We start from the raw sequence: 25226 nt of genomic DNA on the forward strand, positions 1-25226 counted from the left end.
ATTTTTTTCTTTCCGCATAATTATTTCAGAAAGCAACCTATGATTAAGTTCAAATATATTTTTGCTGATACGCTTGGTTTAAGAAATGTTGCCGAAAATGTGACATCAGTACGGTAAAGTTTCATTTTCAATCGAGTATTATTAGATGAAAATCAAATTTATGAGCACTGACTGTCAGCATTTCCCTTCTCATTCATTTGACTTTTGTTACCGTACTCAAGTGAAGCTCCCAAAATTCATCGCCAATTGAATAATCGTAACAACCCCCTTTAAAGTTTTACTTGCTTAGTTTCAAGTGCCAAATAGTCTAGCTGCTTCATTGTCTTTTGAATAGGCATGAACATCAACTCGAAATCAGAAATTTACTCCGACCAGAATTATAAAATGGAGGGTGGCGATTCTCATTTGAGTTTTCGTTTATCACCAGCAAGTGTGAATCGATAGTTTTCGACTGTTTGAAATGTATTAAAAATGAAAACATAAAGAGGAAAGAATTAATTTATGTTTAATCTGTAGCTGATATTTCAGCTACCATGACTGGTTCACCTTTCATATATTATTATGGACCAATTCGAATGTTTACATGAATCTCATATGAAGACCTCTCTCTCTCAAACTATTAAAAAAGATAGACTTATTTAAAGAGATCAACTGACGATAGTTAAACTGAGATTCGACTGGAAAAGAAACGAATGGTGAAGTGGATGCTGCCCGATCGGTACGTCAGCGTAGATTGTGTGTTAGAGTGTGAAGTTTACTGCAGTAGAGTGATTTTCACATTCGGTTTCAATTGAATTGAGTAAAGTTTTACTGCACTGCGTGACATAGACGCTGACGCATGCTGTTGTGAACTATTCGAATATATCCGGATAAATTATTGTCAAAAATAAGCCCAAATTAGTGCCAGAAATGATCCTAATAAAAATGGCTAAAATGTTTTAATGAAACTGTGTCGATGGAAAAGGAAGGTATTTTCACACCACTAGGTGGGTTAATAATAGTTTGTTAAACCATCAGGATCTTTAATCTTTTATGTCGGTATGTAAACGTTGAATAACTTTAAGAAAAAACGACTAATTTCCATAAGTAATATATTTTTATTCAGTTTGGTTCCTTATAATCTTTTTGGATAAGTTTTGTAAAACAATGTCAATTAAATGGCCACCTTTATTGGCAAATACAAAATGACTCCATTTCTGTATTTGCCATTATTTTGTTGAGCATCTTGGGTGTTATAGCGTCGATTCCAGCACGAATGTTTGTCTTGAGCTCGTCAATAGTTTGAGGCTGGTTGGCCTTGCTTTTCAGATAACCCCACAAAAAGAAGTCATGGGGAAGGGTGAGGGGTGAATTAAATAATGCTGGGTACAGTTTTCAGTCACTTGGTCAGATGGCAATTTTCAGGTTCGTCGTGTACAAACAACCATCAAAAGTTTACTACCGGTACGACTATCCCAGACGGATAACAATTCTAGCGATCAATTGTGTAAAACCAGTGATCCTTTCTCGCCTACAGTTCATTTTGAATTTCGCTTTCAAGATTAATCTAAGCAGCTCTGTAAGAGTTGTGACGAAAAAACTGCGTTGATTAAAACTTTCGGGTAAAATGCGAATACAAAAACTACAAAGTTTCCATGTACTTGATTTTTCTTGCGACTTGGTGTCTATTCAACTTTGCAGTTTTTGTTTTCCTCCTCATCATGACAAAACTGCATTGTCTCCAGAAGAATTCTGATAGCTTCCAGGTTTTTCACTGCCCATCATAAGTGTGAAAGCAGAAGATTTAAAAGATTGTCGAAAAATATTTGGTTTGCCAAGCAATTTGATCAAGTGGAAAGCGAAGAATACATGAAGGAATACCTCCTTAAGCATCTACATATACTTCTGAAGTCAAACAAAGGTCCTACGCTTTTCTGGCTGGATTTAACTTCGTGCCATTACTCCAGAGGTGTTTTGGAGTGGTACAAGGCTGATGATTCAGTTCCCCGAGCGCACTGGAACCACAACCATCATGAAGCAGGAGTGAAATCGAAAGAAGACATAAATAAAAAAGAATTTCTACGAAAAAAAAATTGGTTGAAACATTGTAAAACACCTTATGAGTATTAATAAACAGGGTCTGAGTGTTTAGTAGAATATTGATGATAGAATAAAAAATTTTTACGGCATTGACTTATAGAATAGAATTCAATGGTGTAAAAAATGTTTACTCTATAACCTTATGAGTAGTTTTTTTTTTATTTAATAATCTAATTTTGAAGGCACACTGCTTAAGCTCTAAGATGCCGAGGATATTTTCTGATTTTAATAAAATATTTACTTGAAACTAAGATCATTTTAATAACAGTGGTGATGTCGCATTTGCGTAAGGATGATCTATTCTGGGGGATCCTGGCTCCAGGTTATGGTTAGCAATGGTTGGTAGGTTGGAGCTTATCCAAGTGACGCTGGTACATATCAATGGTGGCCGCATCCTTCTATCCGTGTGGGTCCGCGGGTCCTTATGAGTAGTGTTGAAGGTTCGAGCATTTATATATGGTATGGATATTGAATAAAGCGAAAAATGAAAAAGGCAAATAATATCTTTGATTCAGTTCCCTAAAAATTTGGATAATATCGGTTGATTAGGTAAATTTTTGCGAATGTTTTCTTGTTATACCATTTGATTCCGTACACTCTTCATAAGTATAACAGTTCGGCTGAGAAAGTTCGTATCGTTTAATAGAAACACACATTTTTTTGCCAAAATTCGTTTTTATTATTCAACATAATTGCCATCAGAGGCGATACAGCGATTATAGCGATCTTCCAACTTTTTGATACCATTTTTGTAGTACGATTTGTCCTTTGCCTCAAAATAGGCCTCAGTTTCAGCGATTACCTCTTCATTGCTTCTAAATTTTTTACCACCGAGCATTCTCTTGAGGTCTGAGAACAGGAAAAAGTCACTGGGGGCCAAATCTGGAGAATACGGTGGATGAGGGAGCAACGAAATTTTGCAAACCACTTACGAATTGTTGCTTCGCCCGGTGCAGAGTCTGGATAACACTCATCAAGCCATTTTTTGGTATCGGCGGCACTTTTTTTCAGCAAAAAGTAGTGTTTCATCAACACACGGAATTCCTTTTTTTCCATTTTTTTTTCACAATAACAAAAGTAGCTTCACTCAAAATGCAATATCTCACCAACTAATAATCAGACAGCTGTCAAATTTATACACGTATTTTTTGAAGGTTGGTACTAACTGAAAATGGTATGGATTTAATTCTAGTGGCGCTCTCTCATAGAAACGATACGAACTTTTTAGCCGATCTGTTATTCGTGCCCTGACCGGGAAGGATTCTTAGTTTCAGCTGGGAATCTTAGCTGGTTATTTGACTGCCGATTGTAATGCTTATTAGTTACCTGCGCATGCCATTTATTACTAGTTCGATAATACTACCACCCCTTCTTTCGCTCTATAAACCACCCAAACCACAAATCCGTGCAAGGTTAGAGCTGTCCCGACAGCTGACACGGGCCAAAAACGTACCGCTGAACCCTGGGAATCGAAAACTAAAAAAAAACGCCTCGTGCTTTTAAAACGAAGGGAGCACTTTTTGATAGACATAAATCAGCTTCCATTACCGAAATAATTTTTGATTGATATTTTTCTTCTTCATTCCTTTCCTCGTTTCTCCCCGCACCGAAAGACACACCCTAAAAGCTACCTTCCTTTCCTTCGCCTATTCACTCGGTGTCGGTGCCGGGCAGATACCTTTCACGTGGCAGGTTTAAATTTGTTGAAACGGCAAACGAGTAGCAGTCAAAAATTAGCTACCGAAACGCGTTCCGCCGCCTGCTGACCGAACGCAGGTCTGAGTGGCACTACTCTCGGCCATTCGCATCATCTGCAACTGACACGCTGAATTCTTTGGTGTGTAACGGTCGGGCGTCTAAATGGAACCCAAGTCCATTTTACAAGGTCATTAGGAAACGGTTCCCATTATGGATGGCCAGCACAGCACTTTGATAGGCGCGAGTTTCCTTTGAACTGAAGCCAGGGCCTTCGTCAGTCATGTCTATTTTCTTGACATTTGGTCAGTAGAATGAAATTTCTCTTTTTTTTATTAATTTTATTCCTCGGTTATCCAAAATATGATCATTTGTTCAAGATGGAGTTTTGTGGGATACCCATCCTGAAATAATAATAAAAAAAAGAAATCTTACGCGACTAGTTTGGGGTAATTCTAATTTTAGCTAAGATATAAACATCGCTTCGCAACAAACTCCTTCATCGCTCAATTTCAAACAAAGAAACTCCTATCCTGATAGAAGTCAACGCACCCCCTAAACAAAACGAAAGATTCTCCATTCCATTTGGGTAGGATTTAAATCCACTCAGTCGTGAGGATAAGGCATAAAAGTTAAAAGAGAAGCTGACTTTTTCGTGTGACGAACGGATTCCGGGAAAGGGTAGGTGCGGGGGGGGGGGGGGTGGGGGGGTGTACCCTATCTTCATCACGATAAGCCGTCCAATCTCGTTCGAATCTACACCCCCATCTTGCGATTACGTACGTACGTGACATGCGGTGGTGGCGAACTCGTCGGCCAGAACGAGACGAACGAGCAAATCTTTACGATTATGTACGAACGAGATGCCGGTGGTTGATGGTCTGGACCAGTATATAGGGAAGACATGCGCTCTGTTGCTGTGACGGCTGTACATAAGGTCGTTTGCATCCGGGAGGCTGCGAGGGGCCCTATGTACAAACAAGCCCGAAGCAGTAAATATGTATTGGTATAATTCTTCCGCCGCCGTGATCAGCCAGGAAAAGTAGAGACATTTCCACGTCCGCCGTCGTTTCGCCTACACTGCAAAGACGAATGGAAAGGGGAAAGGTTTTCCGAAAGCAACGGAAAAGTGTTTTTCTTTGTCCATCCTCTCTGACTGCTGTGTGACGGTGTGCGGCTTTTGGCTTTGGGTTAAATCAAACAAAGTTGGCTTCTTCGCGAACGGGAAAATAAAACAACCCGGGCCTGCTCTGAGATCTTTCTCAGCGGCGCTATCTAGATGGTTCAGGGTGTGGAAATTGTTTGTTTTGGCAAACATGTCTGTAGAGAGTAGGGTATGAATAATTTATAATCGTTGAAGAAATCTTCCTTCCCGTTCCGCCTTTATTTTTTTCACGACGCCGTTTGCAAGATTTCGACGTAGCTGAGCTATCACAAAGACAGTAATCGTTATCAGAAGCTTGGGTTGGGTTTGGGGATCGTGGAAACTGTACAAGACGAGTTTTCTTTGAAAGTTGAATTTGATTGTAGTAGTTTGCGATGTGTTGAGTGTTAGGACTGAGGAGTTCTGTTAAGAGGAGGAAATTTAAAGCGGAAACGATTAATGGCCAGAAGGTAGAATTTTAGATTGAGGTATCCATAATTTTGACACGATGTTGACTAACGTCGTAAGACTTCAAACGATATAATAGTATGAGAGTACTTATTTGGAATGCCATTGAATTCCATTAATATTACACATGTCACTATACGAAGCATAGCAGTTTGTCAGAATTATAAACAATATCACTGAAGAAGGTTGTAATTAACATCCGAGATACGTATTTGTATTATTATTGTTACATTTCACACAGTGACATGTGGAATATTAATGAAATTCAATGATATTTCGAATAAGTACTCAAATTTAACATTCCATTTTTACATCATTCGAAAATGGACTAAATATCCTTGCAAAATACTATGCTAAATGCTAATGAAAAACTCTCCGTACTCGCTTTTGTTGCCTTTCCAGAAATGGAAAATAAGTCATTAGAGTTGTTTCGATTCAGATGAATCTTTCCAGTACACCCAAACCCAAACCTCCGAACATTTTTTTGCGTTACCTCTTTTTACGTAACTCTTTTTACGAACCAAATACCAAATAACCTAAACCTTTTTTACGAACCTACTTCGTAAAAAGAGGTTTTTTCATACAATGAAAACAATTTCCGACTCATTTATATTCCATGGAAACTACTACAATATGAGTATTTTTGCGACGGGTTTAAAGAGTTTGAACGGGTTGAAATGTTTGAAGTATTTCAGAAATCCATAATGCCGACTTCCATTGGATTATTATTCCTTGAAAACCCTTACAATATGAATATGTGCGGAACGGGATTGATAAGTAGATGTTGAAAAAGGATTTTTGTGGTGGTTCCAAAATTCAAGATGGTGACTTCCGCTCTATTGATATTCCTTGAAAATACTCACACATTCGATATTTTCAGAACCGATTTGATGAGTAGGTACAAAAAAAATTATATTTGTGGTCGTTTTGAAATCCAAGATGGCGATTTCCGATATTCTTTGAGATATTTGGAACGGATTTAATGATAATATGCAAAAAAAATATTTGAGTTTGTTCCGAAATCGAAGCTGGCAGCTTCCGGCTTATCGATATTACTTGAAAACTTTTACAATATGGGTATTCTTGGAAAGGATTCAATGAACAAATGCCGAAAAACGATGATTGGTGTCGTCTTGAATTCCAGAACCTTCGGTTTGTTGATTGGATATCAATAAACGATGTTTGAGCTCGTTTCAGAATTCAATGTGGTGACCTCCGGTATAGTGTTTTCAAAGAATACCAAGTTCAAGGAATACGAGAATAACTTTCAAGAAATACTAATAAACCGGAAGGCGCCGTCTTGGATTTCTAAAAAAAAACCCAAGCATTGTTTTCCGGCCAGTAATTTTCAAATCGTTTCTAAAAATACTCATAAGGTAAGAGCTTTCAAGGAATATCAATAAACCGGAAGTCGCCATCTTGAATTTCAGAACCACCTCATCGGAATTAATAAGTAGATCGTTTTCTGACATCTACTTAGCAATTCCGTTTCGAAAACACCCATATTGGAAGTGTTTTTAAGGAAAATCTTGAATACCCATGTTGTAAGGATTTTCAAGAAATATCATTAAACCGGAGATCGCCATCTTAGAATGCAAAACCGCCTCAATCATCGTTTTCCTACATCTACTCGTCAATCTCGTTCCCAAATACCCATATTGTAAAGGTTTTTAAATAAAATCAAGAAACCGGAAGTCGCCATCTTGGATTTTGACATCATTTTCTTTTACTTACTCTTCACATCCGTGTCGAAAATAGCCATATGATAGGGGTTTTCTACATTCATTACTCGAACCTTTTATTACGAAGTAAATTCCAAATAACGTAAACTTTTTTTACGAAGTAAATTCCAAATAACGTAACCTTTTTTTACGAACTACTTCTATTTACGATTTTTAGTTCGTAAATGGAGGTTTCAGTGTATGTATAGCAAAAAAAAATGTTCTGCACGAATATAGACACCGATTTGACTAAAGATTGTTATTACCTTTTTTTAATAAGTATAAACACCTGTTTTAATTCACCTAGTGGTGTAATGATGCCTTTCTCATATCAATCATACTATCCCATATAATACTGCGATATTCTTCAAAATTATTTTCTTCGATTATTAAAACAATAACCGAAATCGGTTTGTTTGACCGTCTACAGATGAAAACTATCAATTAGAGAAGATTTGAGGTCGATTTAGAAAACTTTTTATGGGGTTTCGCACTTTTCCGTAATGGTAAAAATTTTGTAAACACACTTTATCCTATATTCCCGGATCCAGAAGTAGGATCCGGATGAAATTTAGGAATTACGTATAGGACCACAGGACCTCTCATTTGAACCTAAGTTTGTGAATATCGGTCGCGCCATCTACGAGAAAAGTTGGACCATATATTTTCATTTTTTTGCACATTTTACCCTCCGGGCGTCGCACAGTGGTTCGAATCAATAAAAACGTGGACATAAATCAGTAGCTGCCAAACCGTTCTTTTAATGCATATAGTTGCTTTGAAGAAATTATTTACAAATATATACCGCGTAATTTGATCCTACCATTAATTGTTCATGGCCTACTTTGACAAAAAATGTAACCATAACTTTTTTTCTGAAGAGATAGAATTTTTTTTTCTTCTACAAAGTTTTAGAACTATTAAAAATAATTTACTTTGTCAAATATACCAAAAGTCTAGGTCGCACCGTTTCGGATATACAAAGCGATTTTATGGCAACCCCCTTAAAATCAGTTTTTTATTCATAAATTTTTTCGAGTTATTTTGTTAAACATAGTTTGTTTGGAATGATTTTATAATTTATAAAATCGCATATTTTTGTTGAAGATAGTGCATAGGTTTGGTCTTTCCTGGCAAAGTTATGCAACATTTTACATTTTTTTTATCTAGGATAAAACCTTGCACTGAAGCGAAATATGCAACTTTATGCAGCTGATTTTTACAAAATTTGTAGGAAAAGATGTGCCAAATATCATAGAAAAAAATCTAAGTGGAACTCGGTGGAACTTTTTTTTAGGTCTTTTCAAAGTTAGTTTTAATTGCTGAATTATGGCAACCCCCTTAAAACTAGTTTTCTAGTCATAACTTGTTTCGAGTTATTTTTTTATGCATACTTCGTTTGGAATAATTGTAGAAAATATAAAATTTCATAATTTTGTAGAAACTAATGCATAAATTTATTCTTTTCTGGAAAATTTATGCATAATTTTACTTCTTACCTAGAAAACCTGGTGCCGAAGCGAAATATGCAACTTAATGCAGCAAACTTTAATAATACTTATAGGAGAACATGTACCTTATCCAATTTATTTTCCAATGAGAATATCTTGAGTAATATTCGTGTGACTCATTTTCACTATGGCCATGCTGGAACCATGAATAGTTAAGAAACAGCGGGCGCACAGTGTTCCAAAACTGGAAAAAGACGGTCACAAGTATGTACAGACTTTCACTGATTTTTAAGAGCTAACGTGTCTTCGAAGAAGTTTTACAAAATTATATAACGCTTCTTTTGAAAGTAGCACCTTAATTTTTGTTAAGGGGGTAGTACCGATTTCAAAAAAAATAATTTTGTTTTTGACGAAAAATTGTTTGTTCTATCTAATTTCAAAGAAAAAAACATCTCAAGTATTTTTGCTATGAATAATGTAAAAAAAAAATTTTTTTGAGATATTCGCTTCATTTTAAAAACAGTTTTTTTTATTTACCTACGTAGAATTTATCTCTATTACCTAAGTATCTACTACAAAGTTAGCATTTGAATGAGTAACTTTTCCCAATACTTTTCACGACCTAATCAATCAACTAGATAGTTAATGTTACCTAATAAATCATTACAATATGTCACTTAGTCGCATTGCATTCGATCAATCAGTATCAGTCACGCTATCGTCCGAGTTTTTCGTATCGCTAATTTCTTGTTCTGTTGTAAGTTCTAGCATATCAATTGCTTCCAGTGACAATTTCTTTCCAGTTTTGATAGGTTTGTAATAAATATTCGAAATCAGTTATATTTTACAGGCTGTTGAAAAAAGGCTTTGTGTGAAATACCCCATGGATTATTACTATACATGCTATGCACGTATGCAAATATATGAAAGATATTTCTATCCTATTTCCGACTACCAGTCTGGATGCGCGTAAACACGCATAAACAAGTTCATGCTTGCACGCGCAACTTAAGCAAATTGTTGCGATTTTTGTTTTGTTACTTTTTACAATTGACAATATTAGAATAAATCTAAGTGGAACTAGATGCAATTTTAGGCCTTTTCAAATTTAGTTTTAATTATTGAAAATCCGAAAAATTATCAAAACTCCAACACATATTTAAAAAATGGAAAAATGTTTTCTAGACAAAATATGATAAAGTATTGTTAAAGTACAAACCTCTACGAAGAGATTTCATGTTTAAACGTGTAAACAAATTGAGTTATCGTGAAGCAACACGATTTTTAAGACGAGATGTTGATCGGGCGACGCTCACTGCAAAAGTGAATTACAGAAATAGCAGTCGCGTGGCGCCCTCTGTTTCTTAACCATTCATGGTTTCAGCATGGTCATAGTGAAAATGAGTCACACGAAGAGTACTCAAGATAATCTTATTGGAAAATAAATTGGATAAGGTATAAGTATTATTAAAGTTTGCTGCATTAAGTTGCATATTTCGCTTCGGCACAAGGTTTCCTAGGTAAAAAAAGGTAAAATTATGCATAAATTTTCCAGAAAAGAATAAACTTATGCATTAGCTTCTACAAAATTATGAAATTTTATATTTTCTACAATTATTCCAAACGAAGTATGCATAAAAAAATAGCTCGAAACAAGTTATGACTAGAAAACTAGTTTTAAGGGGGTTGCCATAATTTAAGGGGGTTGCCACTTAGATTTTTTTCTATGATATTTGGCACATCTTTTCCTACAAATTTTGTAAAAATCAGCTGCATAAAGTTGCATATTTCGCTTCAGTGCAAGGTTTTATCCTAGGTAAAAAAAAGGTAAAATGTTGCATAACTTTGCCAGGAAAGACCAAACCTATGCACTATCTTCAACAAAAATATGCGATTTTATAAATTCTAAAATCATTCCAAACAAAGTATGTTTAACAAAATAACTCGAAAAAATTTATGAATAAAAAACTGATTTTAAGGGGGTTGCCATAAAAACGCTTTGTATATCCGAAACGGTGCGACCTAGACTTTTGATATATTTGACAAAGTAAATTATTTTTAATAGTTCTAAAACTTTGTAGAAGAAAAAAAAATTCTATCTCTTCAGAAAAAAAGTTATGGTTACATTTTTTTTGTCAAAGTAGGCCATGAACAATTAATGGTAGGATCAAATTACGCGGTATATATTTGTAAATAATTTCTTCAAAGCAACTATATGCATTAAAAGAACGGTTTGGCAGCTAATGATTTATGTCCACGTTTTTATTGATTCGAACCACTGTGCGTCGGTTCAAAAGTCGGTTTTCACAGTGATTGCATAACCTTTCTATATGAGAAAGGCAAAATAGGTATAGAATTCTCACAAACTTTTTAAAAAATTCCGAGGGCCGAGTGTCATATACCAATCGATTCAGCTCGACGAACTGAGCAAATGTGTGTGTATATGTATTGTCAACAAATAGGGTCGAGCTCACAGAGAAGGCTAGACCGATTTTGATTAAACTAGTTGCAAATGAAAGGTCTTCCAGGAAGTGTAAACGTTATTATTTTTGGATCTGATTCTGATTTTCCGAGTTATACAAAATTTTATTCCGAAACTTGCAGTTTTTTGACATTATCTGTCTCATTCGAGCTTAAAAACTAAAAATTTATTCCAAATTTAGATACCTTATCGTTATATCAATCAAACGAGTCGAAGAATGTAAAAATTCCTCAACTATTCAAGGAGATACCGATATTTTTGTGTAGTCGATTTTTTAAATATATCCCAATAATTCAGGTTTTGAACGAAGGACGATGAAATGACGTTTGGAATCAAAATTAGACATAATTTTGAATACAATCATTTCTAAATTGAATGCAAGATTGAACAGCACAGTGTACTTTGGCTCGATTAATTTTTAGCACGGTTCCTTTTGGCAACATAATTGTTAATTGTTCGACTGTGACATGTTAAACCTTATATTGGAAATTTTGCATTATCATTGAACTCAAAACGGTAACCCTTACATACCCTTACATTACTATTACGTAGAAAAATATGGATCGATGAAAAAAAGGTATCGTCTAACACGTCTAAGCACGTTTTTGTTCTTCAATAGTCTTCAGTTTGCTGGTATACATTTTTCACCACAGTACAAATTGTCTTGGCGGAAATGTCGCCGAATGTTTTCCATATGTTTTACTACAAGCACGCACAGTTTTCATAGTTGAACGATTGTTTACAATTTCTGCCCGCTTTTTTGCGTAAATCGATCTATGACTAAAATGGGAAAGATTGACGTTCCAAAATCGGGTTGATTTGGCAGAATCGGATAAGGTTCAGTAGTACACTGCGGTTAATTTCTATAGTAGCACCCAAGGATGGCTTTTATCGTATCAAAGAACGCTCACTAGCATACTAGTATAAGTTGTGTCTATGAAAATGTATGTGAATGCTCAACACAAGGGTTTTGAAATATTACAACCTAGTATGAGAATTATCAAGTCGAATAATCGATTCGATTTTCTGCGATAATTGTCAACTTGCAATTCTCTCTTGGTAAATTCCACACAGCACCAATCATTATCCAATGATTTTTTAAGGGCCGTGAAATACTCAGAGTATGAAGGGGAGCGAGGAAATGTAGAGACGGTTCATGCATTGAGAGACACGAGTTCTTGTAGCATCTTCTACCGGATTGAAAATGTTGTATACAATATAGATACATATCGAGCAGCTTCTGTCAAATTATCGGCAATCACCAACACTGGCAGCACCTCTAATTTTACACACCTTACGATGTTCACGGTGTAATCAATGTGTCTGTTTGTATCTGTGAAACATCTGTTTTGCATACTGTACTTTGATAGTGTCTATGTAACATTTGTAAAATGATCGTGTTTTCAATCATTTGAGTGTCCATTTTCTATAGCCACACACAGAGCATTGCTTTGGTTGGTTTATTTTAATAAAGTAAATGTCACTAAAATTGATTAAAAATGCCAAGAAAAAGTGTTTTAAGTGAGAAAGAAAAGGGAATGATTAAGGTTTATAAGCAGGAAGGTGTTTCAATTCGAGAAATTGGACGTAGACTCAGGCGATCGGATCGGAGTCGTACGAAATTATTCGAAAGTTGAAGAAAAATATGCTACGACTATGCCGAAAAAAATCTAAGCTGTCACCAAGGGATAAGCGAAGCATTGTGAAGTTGGGCTCAAATTCCACCATATCTCTCTCTGAAATCAAGTCCACTCTTAATTTGCCAGTCTGTAAAAAACAGTTCGGAAGGCTTTGCAGACCAGTCCCAACATTATTCGGGCAAAAATGAACAAGGCATCTAATCTGACTCTTGTGCATAAACAAAAACGAAAAGAATTCGCCAAACACTGTAAAATCTTTGTGAAATTTAATTTTTTTTAAACTAGTGAATCCAACTAATTTTTTTTTCAATTTTTAATTATTTTAATGTTTCTTTTTCAACTCTAGGCGATTTTTTCCGATGAAAACAAATTCAATTCAGATGGCCCCAATAGATTTACTGGCTGTTGACGAGATCTATGGAAGGAACCAGAGTACTTCTCCAGAAGTAACTCTGGAGGAGGATCTCTAATCGTTTGCTTTGGGTTTTGTGCTATAGGAAAACTTAATTTGACATTCACATCTAGTGAGATGAACTCGACGGATAATATTGAGTTTCTTAACAGCTGCTTAGTGCCGTTTAAAGCTAAGTGCCGTGGCAAAAAAATACGTGTTTCATCAAGATAATACCAGCATTCACACCAGTTCCGCTACAAAGTCCTGGTTTAACGACCAGAAAATTGAGCTCCTTTGGTGACCAGTGGGAGGATTTGGAAGAATTTGATTGGAAATATGCCCAAAAAGATAAATACGGTTATGGAAAGTAGACACTTAATTTCATGAACATGAATAAATAAATGACAAATTGTCAATTCAGATTCTTGAACAAATCTTGTTTGAACTTATTACCAGGAGAAATGAAGTTTTAACCCTTCAATTTACAAGTTTGTGCGATAAACATTTGTGCGGCTATAGAAACTAGTCGCAGTGTAGGAAGTCAAGCCGAACTATTTTTATGAAGAATTTTCAATAATTTTCGCATCTTCAATTAGTTATCGTATACAGGGTCCGCCATCTAACTTTTTTTTTAACTAGCGGTTATTATGTCACTTCTGATTCGACAGAAACTATCATCCTTCCGCTGAATGAAAATAGTTGTGTATACGCTTGAGGAACGCGTTAAAATAGTGCAGTTTTACTTTGAAAATCATGGTAATGTTGCGGAATGTGTACCAAAAAATCATCTTCTCGAATGAGGCACATTTTCATCTCGGCGGGTATGTTAATAAGAAAAAATTGTCGCATCTGGGGGACGGAAAACCCGCACGTTATCATGGAGAAGCCGATGCATCCTCAGAGAGTAACGATTTGGTGCGGATTTTGGTCTGGCGGCATCATTGGGCCATTTTTCTTCGAAAATGAGGCAGGAGCCGCCACCACGGTCAATGGCGAGCGCTACCGCGCCATGATTAGCGATTGGTTTTTCCCGAAGATGAAGAAGATTTGGACACCATTTGGTTCCAACAAGACGGCGCTCCGTGCCACACAGCCAACGCTACGATCGATCTTCTGCGCACAGTCTTCGAAGATCGAATTATCAGTCGAAATTCGAATGTCGTTTTTCCGCCTCGGAGCTGTGATTTGACGCCGTTAGACTATTATCTTTGGGAGGCTGTCAAAGATGAGTGTTATGTGGACAAGCCAGAGACAATTCAATCCTTGAAGGACAACAATCGTGCAGCCATAGCTGAAATAAAGCTGCATACAATCGAAAATGTACTAAAAAACTAAACGGATCGTATGGCGTACTGCAAGGCCAGCCGAGGCAGCCATTTGAATGAAATTATATCCCACAATTAACCGGAAGGATTGTACTTTAAAATGAAATATTAAATTTTGAAATCGGATGAACCGTTTGTGTTTTATTGCATGTTTAAAAAAAAGGTTACATGGCGGACCCTGTACTAACAAATTCGCACCCTCTCATTCTGCTACTAACGCAGAAGACGATAGCAGCCAGTCGACACCGTTCTATTAACCAAATATACCTTATAGAAACACGGAGAGACATGAGATAGAAACTTGTGAATACTTAGTCATCTCACCTTTTGACGACCGCAGACAAAAATGGTTCCTAAATACAATTAAACTAGGTAAAAACTAATATGCAAGACAGACCTAAAATCTTCAAATTCAAATACAGAAACATTTTCGACATAATTTTTTTTCTATTAACAAACTCCCTGGTTGGTCTTAAATATTTCCTCTCCGAGTCTGTCTCCTCCACAAATGAACGCGATGTTAAATGAATTCTTCTGCTCAAATCCGAAACTAGTCTTGTAAAACTGGAAACCAGACCAGAACAATCATTAATTATGACAACATTCTCTTCTATTAGCCTGATTTTGAAACATCATCCGTAGCTAGTTTTAGCCGGAGGCTGCACAGTGGACCGTTTGGATGATCCGTCCGGGTAGAATTAGGTTCCGAACACTTTTCAATTCTAACAGAATTGAACATTTTTCATCGCAACTGACGAACGAAGAATACTGTTTTGACCAACTAGATCAAGCAAATGTCCGTTTGTTTGCTGCATGGGAGGATAAAATTTTTGACTGTCATGATAGCTTCGTTTATTTCCCAGCCCGGTTGATGACGTACAAACCATCATGAATAATGACCGTATAACTTCCTTCACACTCTCCTACTACTACTACTACTCGTTCGTCAATGGGCGAGCTGCCACCAGCTGGAAACAACAACTGTCAACGGAGGTGTTATTAATTGGCTTTTATCGAAAACTTCGGTTATCGATATCTGAATCGTTTTAATTAGGAAATCTCGACTGCAGGTCAGATTCCGAACAACTGGTTCCTGCCGTTTGTTCTTCTTCTGTTTGTTTTATTTTATTTTTTTCCTGTTCCGTTCATATTTTCGATCCATTCCATCCGTCCACTCATTCATCCGGACGAACGGACTTGACATCGAATGAATAATTTTAAATTAAAAAATATTCGAATCCATCTTCTTTCCGCGGGTAATCAAGCCAGCGTCAAAATCCCTTTCACAGACACACACACACATACACCGAAGCCTAGGTCCATTCCGGACAGAAAATTAATTGGATTGCCTTCGGTCACATTCCCGATCCGGCCGGCTTCCATCGGCATGTGGGGGAGTCGCTACCGCTTCCAGTCTGAGGCTTAGCGCAAAGCTTTCAATTTCCTTCCACGGTGATCTGCGGATTCGTGACAGGCGCAAAATGAGCGATAATTTACCTCATGCTATACCACCCTCGCCACACACACACTCACACACGGTTCGTCAGCATCGACACTACCTTTTTGTGCATAAATAATTTCACATGACCACCGGACTGGATGTCACACCGGATCACCGGAATCCGGCTCCGTGTCCAAAACGTTGCGTTCAAACTCTCTTGGAAAGAAAAAGTAAATTAGACAGTGCATTAATCAAATTAGTGGTGAGTTTTTGAACGCTGCTGCTGCTGTTGCTAGTATCTGCTCTCGGTCGGTTGGACGAATGCCAAGAGGGTAAGACGAAAGACTGAAACGTAGTGACAGAACAGTATAAATTAGAACCGAAATCGATGGCTATCGGGTCGGACAGATCAGCTACCAATTAAAGTTGACAGCCGGATCAATCGAATCTCTTGCTTGTTGTGTGTTTCTATGTGTGATTTCTTTCTAAATTTGAAATTACGGACGGTATTTGATCGATTGGGGATTGCAGGCATGAGGCTGTTGAAAGAATAGTAATATTTTGTTATCCTTTTCTTTTTCTTTTTCTTTTCCTATTTCACAGTCCCTACAAAGCGCAGCAAGACGGGCCGGAACGTCGTGCGCCAACTGCAAAACCACAACCACGACCCTTTGGCGGAGAAACCAAGGCGGGGAACCAGTTTGTAACGCCTGCGGCTTGTACTATAAACTGCACAATGTAAGTACAACCTTATTCTAACTGGCTAGAGTACGCACCTCCTTGCAGTGCCATCACAATGACATCCAATGACGGATCGCGCTAACCGGGCTAGTAGTCTCGAATCAATCGAATCCCTACAGGATGAGGAAATGCGTTGGTATAAATGATAGCCGACCATAAATTACTTGCACCCCAGAATGACCACCGTCAGCAATAAGTATTTGGATGGGATCATTACGGAAACGGCTCGCGGAAGCTGCAATACTCCCGGTCCTCGTAGTCCCGGATGATTAGCTCATAAATACACATAAGAACCTGCATGCATGCTGGCCTTGCTGAAAGTGTCCGATAAATTTAACGCCTCAGCACCACCCGCCGGTGAGCTTGCAACGCGGCACCCGTTGCCCGGGAAGTCGACTTCCGTCCGGGGTGACCAGTTTTCAGCTCAATGAATCTTCAATCAATTCGTCTATGATACCCAAAACCATAAAGTGCGTTTTCATTCGGTTCGCCTGTTCACTGACTAGCTGCGGACATCCGAAACATTGTGTCCGTTTGTCTTCGGCAGGATGTCATTACACGGGAAATGCGCGAATGAATCTTCATTAGAATTTATTTTGCTACATCGGGGAATATATTCCACACTACGAAGCCGGTTAAAACAGCAGAAACTGAAAACTATAGTTGTCTGTACTTTTTTTTTTGTTCTGTAGCAATAAGAAAGATTCCTTTCACCGCAAAATCCTCCAAATTCGAATGATTTCTCTCCGTCGAGATCCTAATCGGTCGTAATTTCTCATTTCTCTTTCGGTACCCGGGCAACGACGACGACAACGAGGACGACGATGACGATGACATTTGTGCACAGGTTCGCTTTCGTGCACTGATGATTCAACAGTACCATTTACTTTGTGCACTATCAACAGCAGCAACAGGAAAACAAAAAAAAACAAAACGTGGAAGCCCTCTTTAAATCTGTCAATTGTCAAACGCTACTACCGGAGCATTTTCATTTCCTCCGGATTGCTGCTGTTCTGTCCCGCGTGACTTCCGTTTTATCCTTGCGCCGATCCGAGATTCCATGCCGGTTCAGTGGTTCTATTGTACGGAAATTATATACATTTTTTTCTCTCTCCTCCTCTCGAAGTGTTGCAGTTTGTTGTTGATTTCTCTCGTTTATTTTCCCTGTTATTATTTTCCATCTTCTTCCAGGGCCGGGGTTTGTCAAACTGTCCTTCACAGGTACGGGAGAGGTATAGAGGAATCACTTATAATGTGTAATTGAAACCATTGCGCCGTGAATGGGATCCGACGAGGATCAATTACCGATTTTTTTTTTTGCTCGTTCTTTTGATTCGCCAAACCCTCCCGGAGTGCGGATGCCAAATTGCTAGGTTATGTTTGTTTTGTTTGTCCAACGAAACGATTGGGTGTTCGGTTGGATATGGTTCCTGTTCATGTGAGTTTTTTCTCATGCCGTGCAATGAGTCAACTAAAGCAGGACTGGGACGGGGATAGGCTCTTTTCATCGTCACTTTTATGTGAGGATTGTTATTGAGTGGAAATGAAAATTGTATCGTTTTATTATTGAATGAAGGGATCTTCGAACGTCCCGTCGGGATCCATTCAATCAATAATAATGATACAGTTTCGAGTAACAGTAGCAGCTCTTAGCCCAAGAGGTACAAAGAGATGCCGAGAATGCAAATTGTGCAACGCATCAATGAACGTTCAAGACTGCCGGCTGCGTTGACAGATGAGAGACAGATTGTTAAGGTAACGGACTTAACCGTCACATGCAACAAGGGCTAAATCTAGTCTGAAATAGGCCACGACTTTTACTTTTCTTGCTTTGGCTTTGGCTCACGATCGCCATCGAAGAACTTGTGTAGAATATTACCACAGACTAACAGACATGACAGTATGAGTAAATTCTTATAAAAATATTTTTTCGTGATGCACTAGTTCCATCTATATTGTACTGCGCGAACTATTTACTATCTGTACACCCCTTGTGTTATGTAAAAGTTTTTTTACTAGTTGATTTCCCCTCGTTCGTCAACACCGATCAGCTGCTTGCAGGGATGCCTGATTTCATCAAAATATTTGAAAATGAATCGTCACAATAAATTATTGGATTACGTTGATAATATATTTAACTTTTTCACGATGTTGGAAGGTAACCATTTATTTGACTCAACGTTGTTCATCTAGACTATTTTTTATTGTGTTGGTAGTTTTCACCCGAAATTAAGAGGCGGCAGACCAGAAGCAAGTAAATATTGTAACAAAACGGGTTCAATTTTGTATTGCGTTGGAGGATGAGAAGTAGCACAATTATGTATATAGTTTTGGCAATATGTATTAAATCTGTATCCTGCATGAAATTCGCATGGACGTATACAAATCAATACATTACAAATAATTCTGTATGAATGGCAACTCTTTTGATAAATGAAAAAATAAACACAGTCTGGATGACAGACAGGATGTTTTTGATAGGGTAGCGTGGCGCCATCATGACACATGTGAGTACTGTCCCAAATAAAGGAATATTCGAAATGACCGTTAAAATGATTGAAGAATCTAATTTGAGTGTCCTGTCTGTTAGTCTGTGATATTACTATGCGAGAGAGATGCGCATTACTACGTCCAAGAGTTTTGTAGTTCTCGAATGACAAGGCTTGAATTCTCATTCTTTCACAGGCTTGCCAATAAATAGGTAGGTACGGAATACTGATAAGGACCAAATATGTTTGTGTTACTTTACACGCAATTATCCACCAACCAAAGTATGCATTAAGATGGCCTGATATAAAATAATTTTATGGTTAACACTGATTTCTTCGTTTCTAATTATGTTTAACCGGAGAGAATGTAGCAAGAATCCAAGAGTAGATTGATATTACCTATAATCATTCTCCGGACAGGACCAGCATAGATGCCGTGTGGAATCCGACGCCATAAAATGTAGTCAAGAGCAGATGCTCTGGGTTCCTACCTTCATGTCGTAAAAGGCCACAATTGTAGGAGTTTCTCTTTTCCTATGAAATTATTTTCTACTTAACGGAATTCTTTTCTTCTAACTATTAATTTTTCAAAAGAAATTTTTCTTATCAGTTCTACCAAATCTATTTCATCCCCTTCAAAGTAATCCCCCCAACACACTTGTGACAACGGTTTTTCTAATACTCGAAACAGTTGTTAAAGTCAATTTCCGGAATAACCTCCAATGCGCGTAGCGATTCACGTTTGATGTCTTCAATTGACTCAAAACCGTTTCCCCGGAGCGGTCGTTTGAGCTTGCTGAGTAGCTAGAAATCACACGGAGCTGAATCGGCCGAATACGGTGGTTGCGGAACGGTATTGGTTGGATTTTTAACGAAAAAATCACGAAGAATCAATGCAGTACGCGACGGTGCATTATCGTTGCGCCAAAACCAAGAGTTGTCGGCTCATAATTCCGGCCTCTTTTTACGCATAGCTTCGCGCAAATGACAGTTTGGCCGGTCGGAAGGAATTCGGAGTGCACCACACCTCGATAATCAAAGAAAACGGTCAACATTACATTGATTTTTGTTTTCCTTCGACGTGGCGCGTTCTCGACCCTCTTTGAACAACTTGTATCAATCAAAAACACGCGACAAATAATTATCACCGAAGGCCTTTTGCAACATTCTGAACGTTTCGGCACCAGGAATTTGATTCCGCACACAAAATTTAATGAAACACTCGTTTCACTTTTAATACTTCAGGAAGACAGACGTATACTAAACAATAATAAATATTTTGATGTTACACTTGGCACTGATGTCACTGACAGTTATACCAACCAAGAAAAAAAATATTTCGATAAATAAGGTTTCCTCGCGAAATATAATTCAAAAGTCTTACTCATTTTTGCCCACAATAGCATTTCGTTTATGACGATTCTTCAGCAATAAAATTATTCCACTACAATAATGTGCGTAATTTTAATGATCCAGCACACATATCTTCTTACTAAATCTCAAATCTGTTAAATGGCCAATCTGAATTCTTTTTGGTTCAGATTTGTTGAGATAGTTGAATTCTCTGGGTATTTCCATTTTAGTCAGATATCTCATAGCAATCAGGATAAGACAAGTTAAAAATTTATCTAGGCGCTGTTAGGATGAGAGTAGCTACAGAGTTTCACTGTGAGACAAACCGAGGATTATTTGCTACTTCCAAAACACTTGCTATTAATCATTTTATTCTACGTCAGGTCGCACTAGCAGTACAACAAAAACTGCTTAATGCCTTTTTCTACAGATTATACTGGAATTCTAGGAAGAACTGGTCATTTACTAGTTCTATATATACGAAGAACTCAAAGATTAAATATTATATATTCAGTTGTAGGAAATTTTCATTTCGACTTCAGCTAAAAATCAGCACGAAAACGAGTAACATCGGAGAAAATGAAGAAGAAAACGAATTGACAGTTTAGCTCGCTTTTCCAACTTAATTCCGACAGATCTCCGAACCGATCGGTTGAAGAATAAATCCATTCGGAGTCGATTGTTGCGTTGCAGCCCAGTTAAATCGCCTGGAATTTGATTCCGACTTGGATCGGTTCGGAATCGGTTGTTCATCTAATTCGGAATCCATTAAGAAATCATAATGAATTGCGAATCAAATTGCAGACGAGTGGCAGTCTGCATTGATCCGAATTCCATACTGAATTCCACATGGAATTTAAAAGCATTCATCCACTCGCATTTGGTAATTTCTATAATTATCACAAGTGAAATGTTCAGCATTTAAACGAAATGTAACGAAAAGCCACTGCGAATTCCGTGTTTAGCTACCCACTGAGAAAGCTATTAAATTTTTTGGGCATACTAAACGAAACACTCGTTGAAATATAACTAAAATAACGATAGCCCCATTCATTTCAGCTTCACCTTTAATCTCGTATACTAAACTAACTAGAAGCATTGGCTAAACACTAACATTTGGTTACCAATGCACAGTAGTCTGAAAGGGAAAATTAGCGAGACAACAATATTTTTGCTACTAAACATTATTTTTTAGTAATTGGTTCTTCACAAAATTTGTTTGTAATCAACTGGCACATTTCAGTTCGTGCTCGCATCTCATCCGACACAGTCGAAAATTGCTTACGGTCGGAACAACAGAAACAAAGACAATACAGTGTAGTGAACAATAGAGTGTACGAAATGGGCAAATACGATTCAACAAAGCCTGAAACTTGGTCTACAATGCCAACTTCAATTTGTATTGATTTCAAGCGCTGCAAAGTTAGACCAACGAAATTGAAATCTTACTGCACAAGTGGTGACTTTTCAGCCCTATTATATACATGATTTGGTTATGACCATGAAGACATCATTTGCTTCCGCGATTCTGTGATTTTTGTGTAGGGAAAATTGTAAACCTACTTGTATTGTGTAATGGGAAACAGGAACTTATATACTAACTTACTTACTAATACAGAGAGCGAAACGATCCAATTGAACAATTTGACCAAATTGGTACTGCATAAAGCATGGCTGGTCTGAAAATATGTTTATAAATTAATAATTTGCTTTTTAGACAGAGCTTAGAATTTCTGTTTATAAGAGGATATAAACATTTAATATATTTATTACACTTTGCCTGAATTCCTTCAATGTGATTCTTGAAAGTGAGTTTTTTTTCATACGTTAAACCTAAGTATTTTGCTTGATCAGACCATGTCAATTCCAGCCATTCAATGTGATTATTGTTGGTTTATTAATGATGTAAGTGAGTTTCAATTCAACAAAGCGTCTAACTCTATGTACATTTCGTTTAAACGTGAACAAGATGCAATTGCATTCGCTTCGGTTAACAATGAGGTGCACAGTATCGAATATGACAGTGTTAAATACAAAATCCCTGTGTACGTGGTGGACGATGCCATAAAAGTACGTGGACATGACCTTCCCTTGCAGGCTAGTGATCATTTCGTTCGAGAAAATATGTCGCAGTACGGTGAAATACTTCCATCGAAAGGGAAGTATGGCGGATTTTTTCCCCGGTATCCGGAATGGCGTGCGAGTGATACATATGAAACTATGTAAGACGATTTCATCTTACATCGTTTGTGGTCAAGGTGGGATACATCCGTGTAAAACGCTGATGACCTATAAAAGTCAACTGGTTGTATGTCAGTTTTGTGAACAACCTGAACACTATGGATAACCTTGCACTGAAACAGCGAAAAGGACATTTTCATCGAAAAACAATGACAACCGTTCAGTAACGGTAACTAGTGAGCCCGGTACCTATACTTCAAAAATGCTTCCAGCCTCCAGCGTACTATTAACTTCAATCAATATAACAACGAGGTAACAACAAGATCCAATAGCAACAAAACATTATATTAAAAGAAACAAAATATGAAACAATCGGACGCGCAAAGCTTATACCCGAAAAGTCCTGAATAAAAATATTTATGGAAAAAAAACTGGCGAATCTTTTGATTTAAAAAGCCATTAGAGTGGTCCATATTTCAAATGACATCAGGAATCTAACTTTCTTAATTGAATATAAAAACTATTGCACTTTGCAGTAAAGTTGAAGCAAATTTTATTTCGAGCAACTTTGTCGAAGAAATCACATTCTTAGCTCTTCATCCCAAACTTTTGTAAAGATGCCAACTTCAAAAATAAAATATTTAATTGCGAAAATATGTTTGTCTCGCTAATTTCTCGTCTTGGACCACTGTACAATCAAATACAAATTAAAATACGGAATGCTTGGACCAATTTCGGGGACACGTTTTACAATATGTAGTACACTGTCAAGGTACACTGTCAGAGTGACAATTTACTTGAACGAATTTTCCATAGAACTAGCAACGCTGAAGGGTAGGAACTAGTTCACCATAGTTACTATTTATTATAGTGAAATATACGAAAAAAATTCACAAGCGAATTGAAAACCACATTTATAAATATGCCAGAAAGTGGAACGTCAAACCGGTCAACACGGTTAATGGCGTGGCTCAGTGATATTTATTTCATGATATTCAAAATGCTTTTTTCACTCATCACTATGTTAATTTGAAATAACGATCTATTTCTATTTGACAGTCGAACAAGGACAAATACCGTAATCGGAAGAAAAAATAATAAGATATTATACTTCTTTGAAAAGTTATTTGTATAAGGAGTGTATCGAAAATAAGCTATCCACAATTTTGTCTTTTAAATTATGATAAAACACGATATTTTATTCAAACTAAAAATGGATCCTTTATTGTACGAGGTTGAACTTGAGCATAATGAAAACCGGATGAAATTTAAGTTATTCCTTCACGAATTTCCGAACTTTTCATCGAGCTCTCTTCATCAAGTTTCGGACAAGTGTTGCATCACATTTCTTGGACGCTTGAGCCCAAATTTTTGGAACTCCTGCATGTTCCCAGCTGCCTTACCGGTCTTCTTGAACACCCTCTTCACGATTGCCCAGTAACGTTCGATTGGTCGAAGCTGAGTGCAATATGGTGGATTGATATTTTTTTCAACGAAATTTATACCCTTTTCCGCAAGCCAGTTGAGAATGGTTTTGGCATAGTGAGCCGACGCTAAATCCGGCCAAAACAGTGAAGATGTACTATGCTTCGTATATAAAGGCAGCAATCTCTTCTGGAGACACTCAGATCGATAGATTTCTGCATTTATAGTTCCGGTAGTGTAAAAAATGGTTGACTTCAAACCACAGGAACATATTGCTTGCCATACCAGTATCTTTCGGCCGAATTTCTCCACTTGAATCGACCTGTCCGCATCGTTCACATCCTTCCTAACGACGACAGTACAATATTGTGAACCTGGAAGGGTTTTTGAGTCCTCCTTTACATAGGTCTCATCGTCCATCAAAACACATGCATCTGGACACTGTAAAAGACACGAATACAATTTCCGGGCCCTTTTTTTCCTAAATACGTTTATTTCGTAGGCAATATACATAAGTTTTTCTTCGCCGTGGCATCCACAATACATAGTACTTTAAACTTAATACATTTCGAATATCATATTAGTATGTTGGTATTCATTAGTTAATCTAAACACTGTTTTTATCAAGCGAGTTGCTATTATAAATTACATTAAATGAAATACATTTATTTTGTACATGATCTTATAACTATTTCAGGTTTGTTTGTATCAGTTCATCACTTTTATTTAATACAAGATAACTGGCTATTGGTTGAACTCATGGAAGAGAAAACAATCTGACATAAAATAAAATTTAAATTGGAACTCCAATGGACTTTCATTAAAGTTTCATGTAAGGAACGTCACGACAAGCAAGAATGTCGCGAACTGGGACATTGGATAGTCTACCTTGGGTACGCAAGGAATTTATTAGTTGAGATCTGACATCACGATACTCCACGCATATCCAAACAACATGGTCAATATCGCGGTAACCTTCGCCACAAGCACAATGATTAGTATCGGAAAGTCCAATTCGAAGGAGATGTGCATCTAACGTGTAGTGATTAGACATGAGTCTGGACATCACACGAATGAAATTTCTACTCACATCCAGTCCCCTGAACCATGCCTTTGTCGATATTTTAGGAATAATTGAGTGCATCCACCGACCCAGATCATCTTTATCCCAGGCAGCTTGCCAGCTGGCAAGTGTTC

The 25226-nt window shown here is 37.3% G+C and overlaps 1 protein-coding gene across 3 annotated transcripts in view; it reads left to right on the forward strand.

The window, feature by feature from the left end:
- LOC131438379 (GATA-binding factor C) overlaps positions 1-25226 on the forward strand; it is a 429591-nt gene that overhangs the window by 374762 nt on the left and 29603 nt on the right. For all 3 annotated transcript variants that reach the window (XM_058608381.1, XM_058608391.1, XM_058608399.1), the window contains exon 5: positions 16444-16578. In XM_058608381.1, the coding sequence (XP_058464364.1) occupies positions 16444-16578 (135 nt within the window). The remainder of the gene's footprint in view (positions 1-16443; positions 16579-25226) is intronic.

Source organism: Malaya genurostris, chromosome 1 (assembly GCF_030247185.1).
Source record: "Malaya genurostris strain Urasoe2022 chromosome 1, Malgen_1.1, whole genome shotgun sequence".
NCBI classification, from domain to species: domain Eukaryota; kingdom Metazoa; phylum Arthropoda; class Insecta; order Diptera; family Culicidae; genus Malaya; species Malaya genurostris.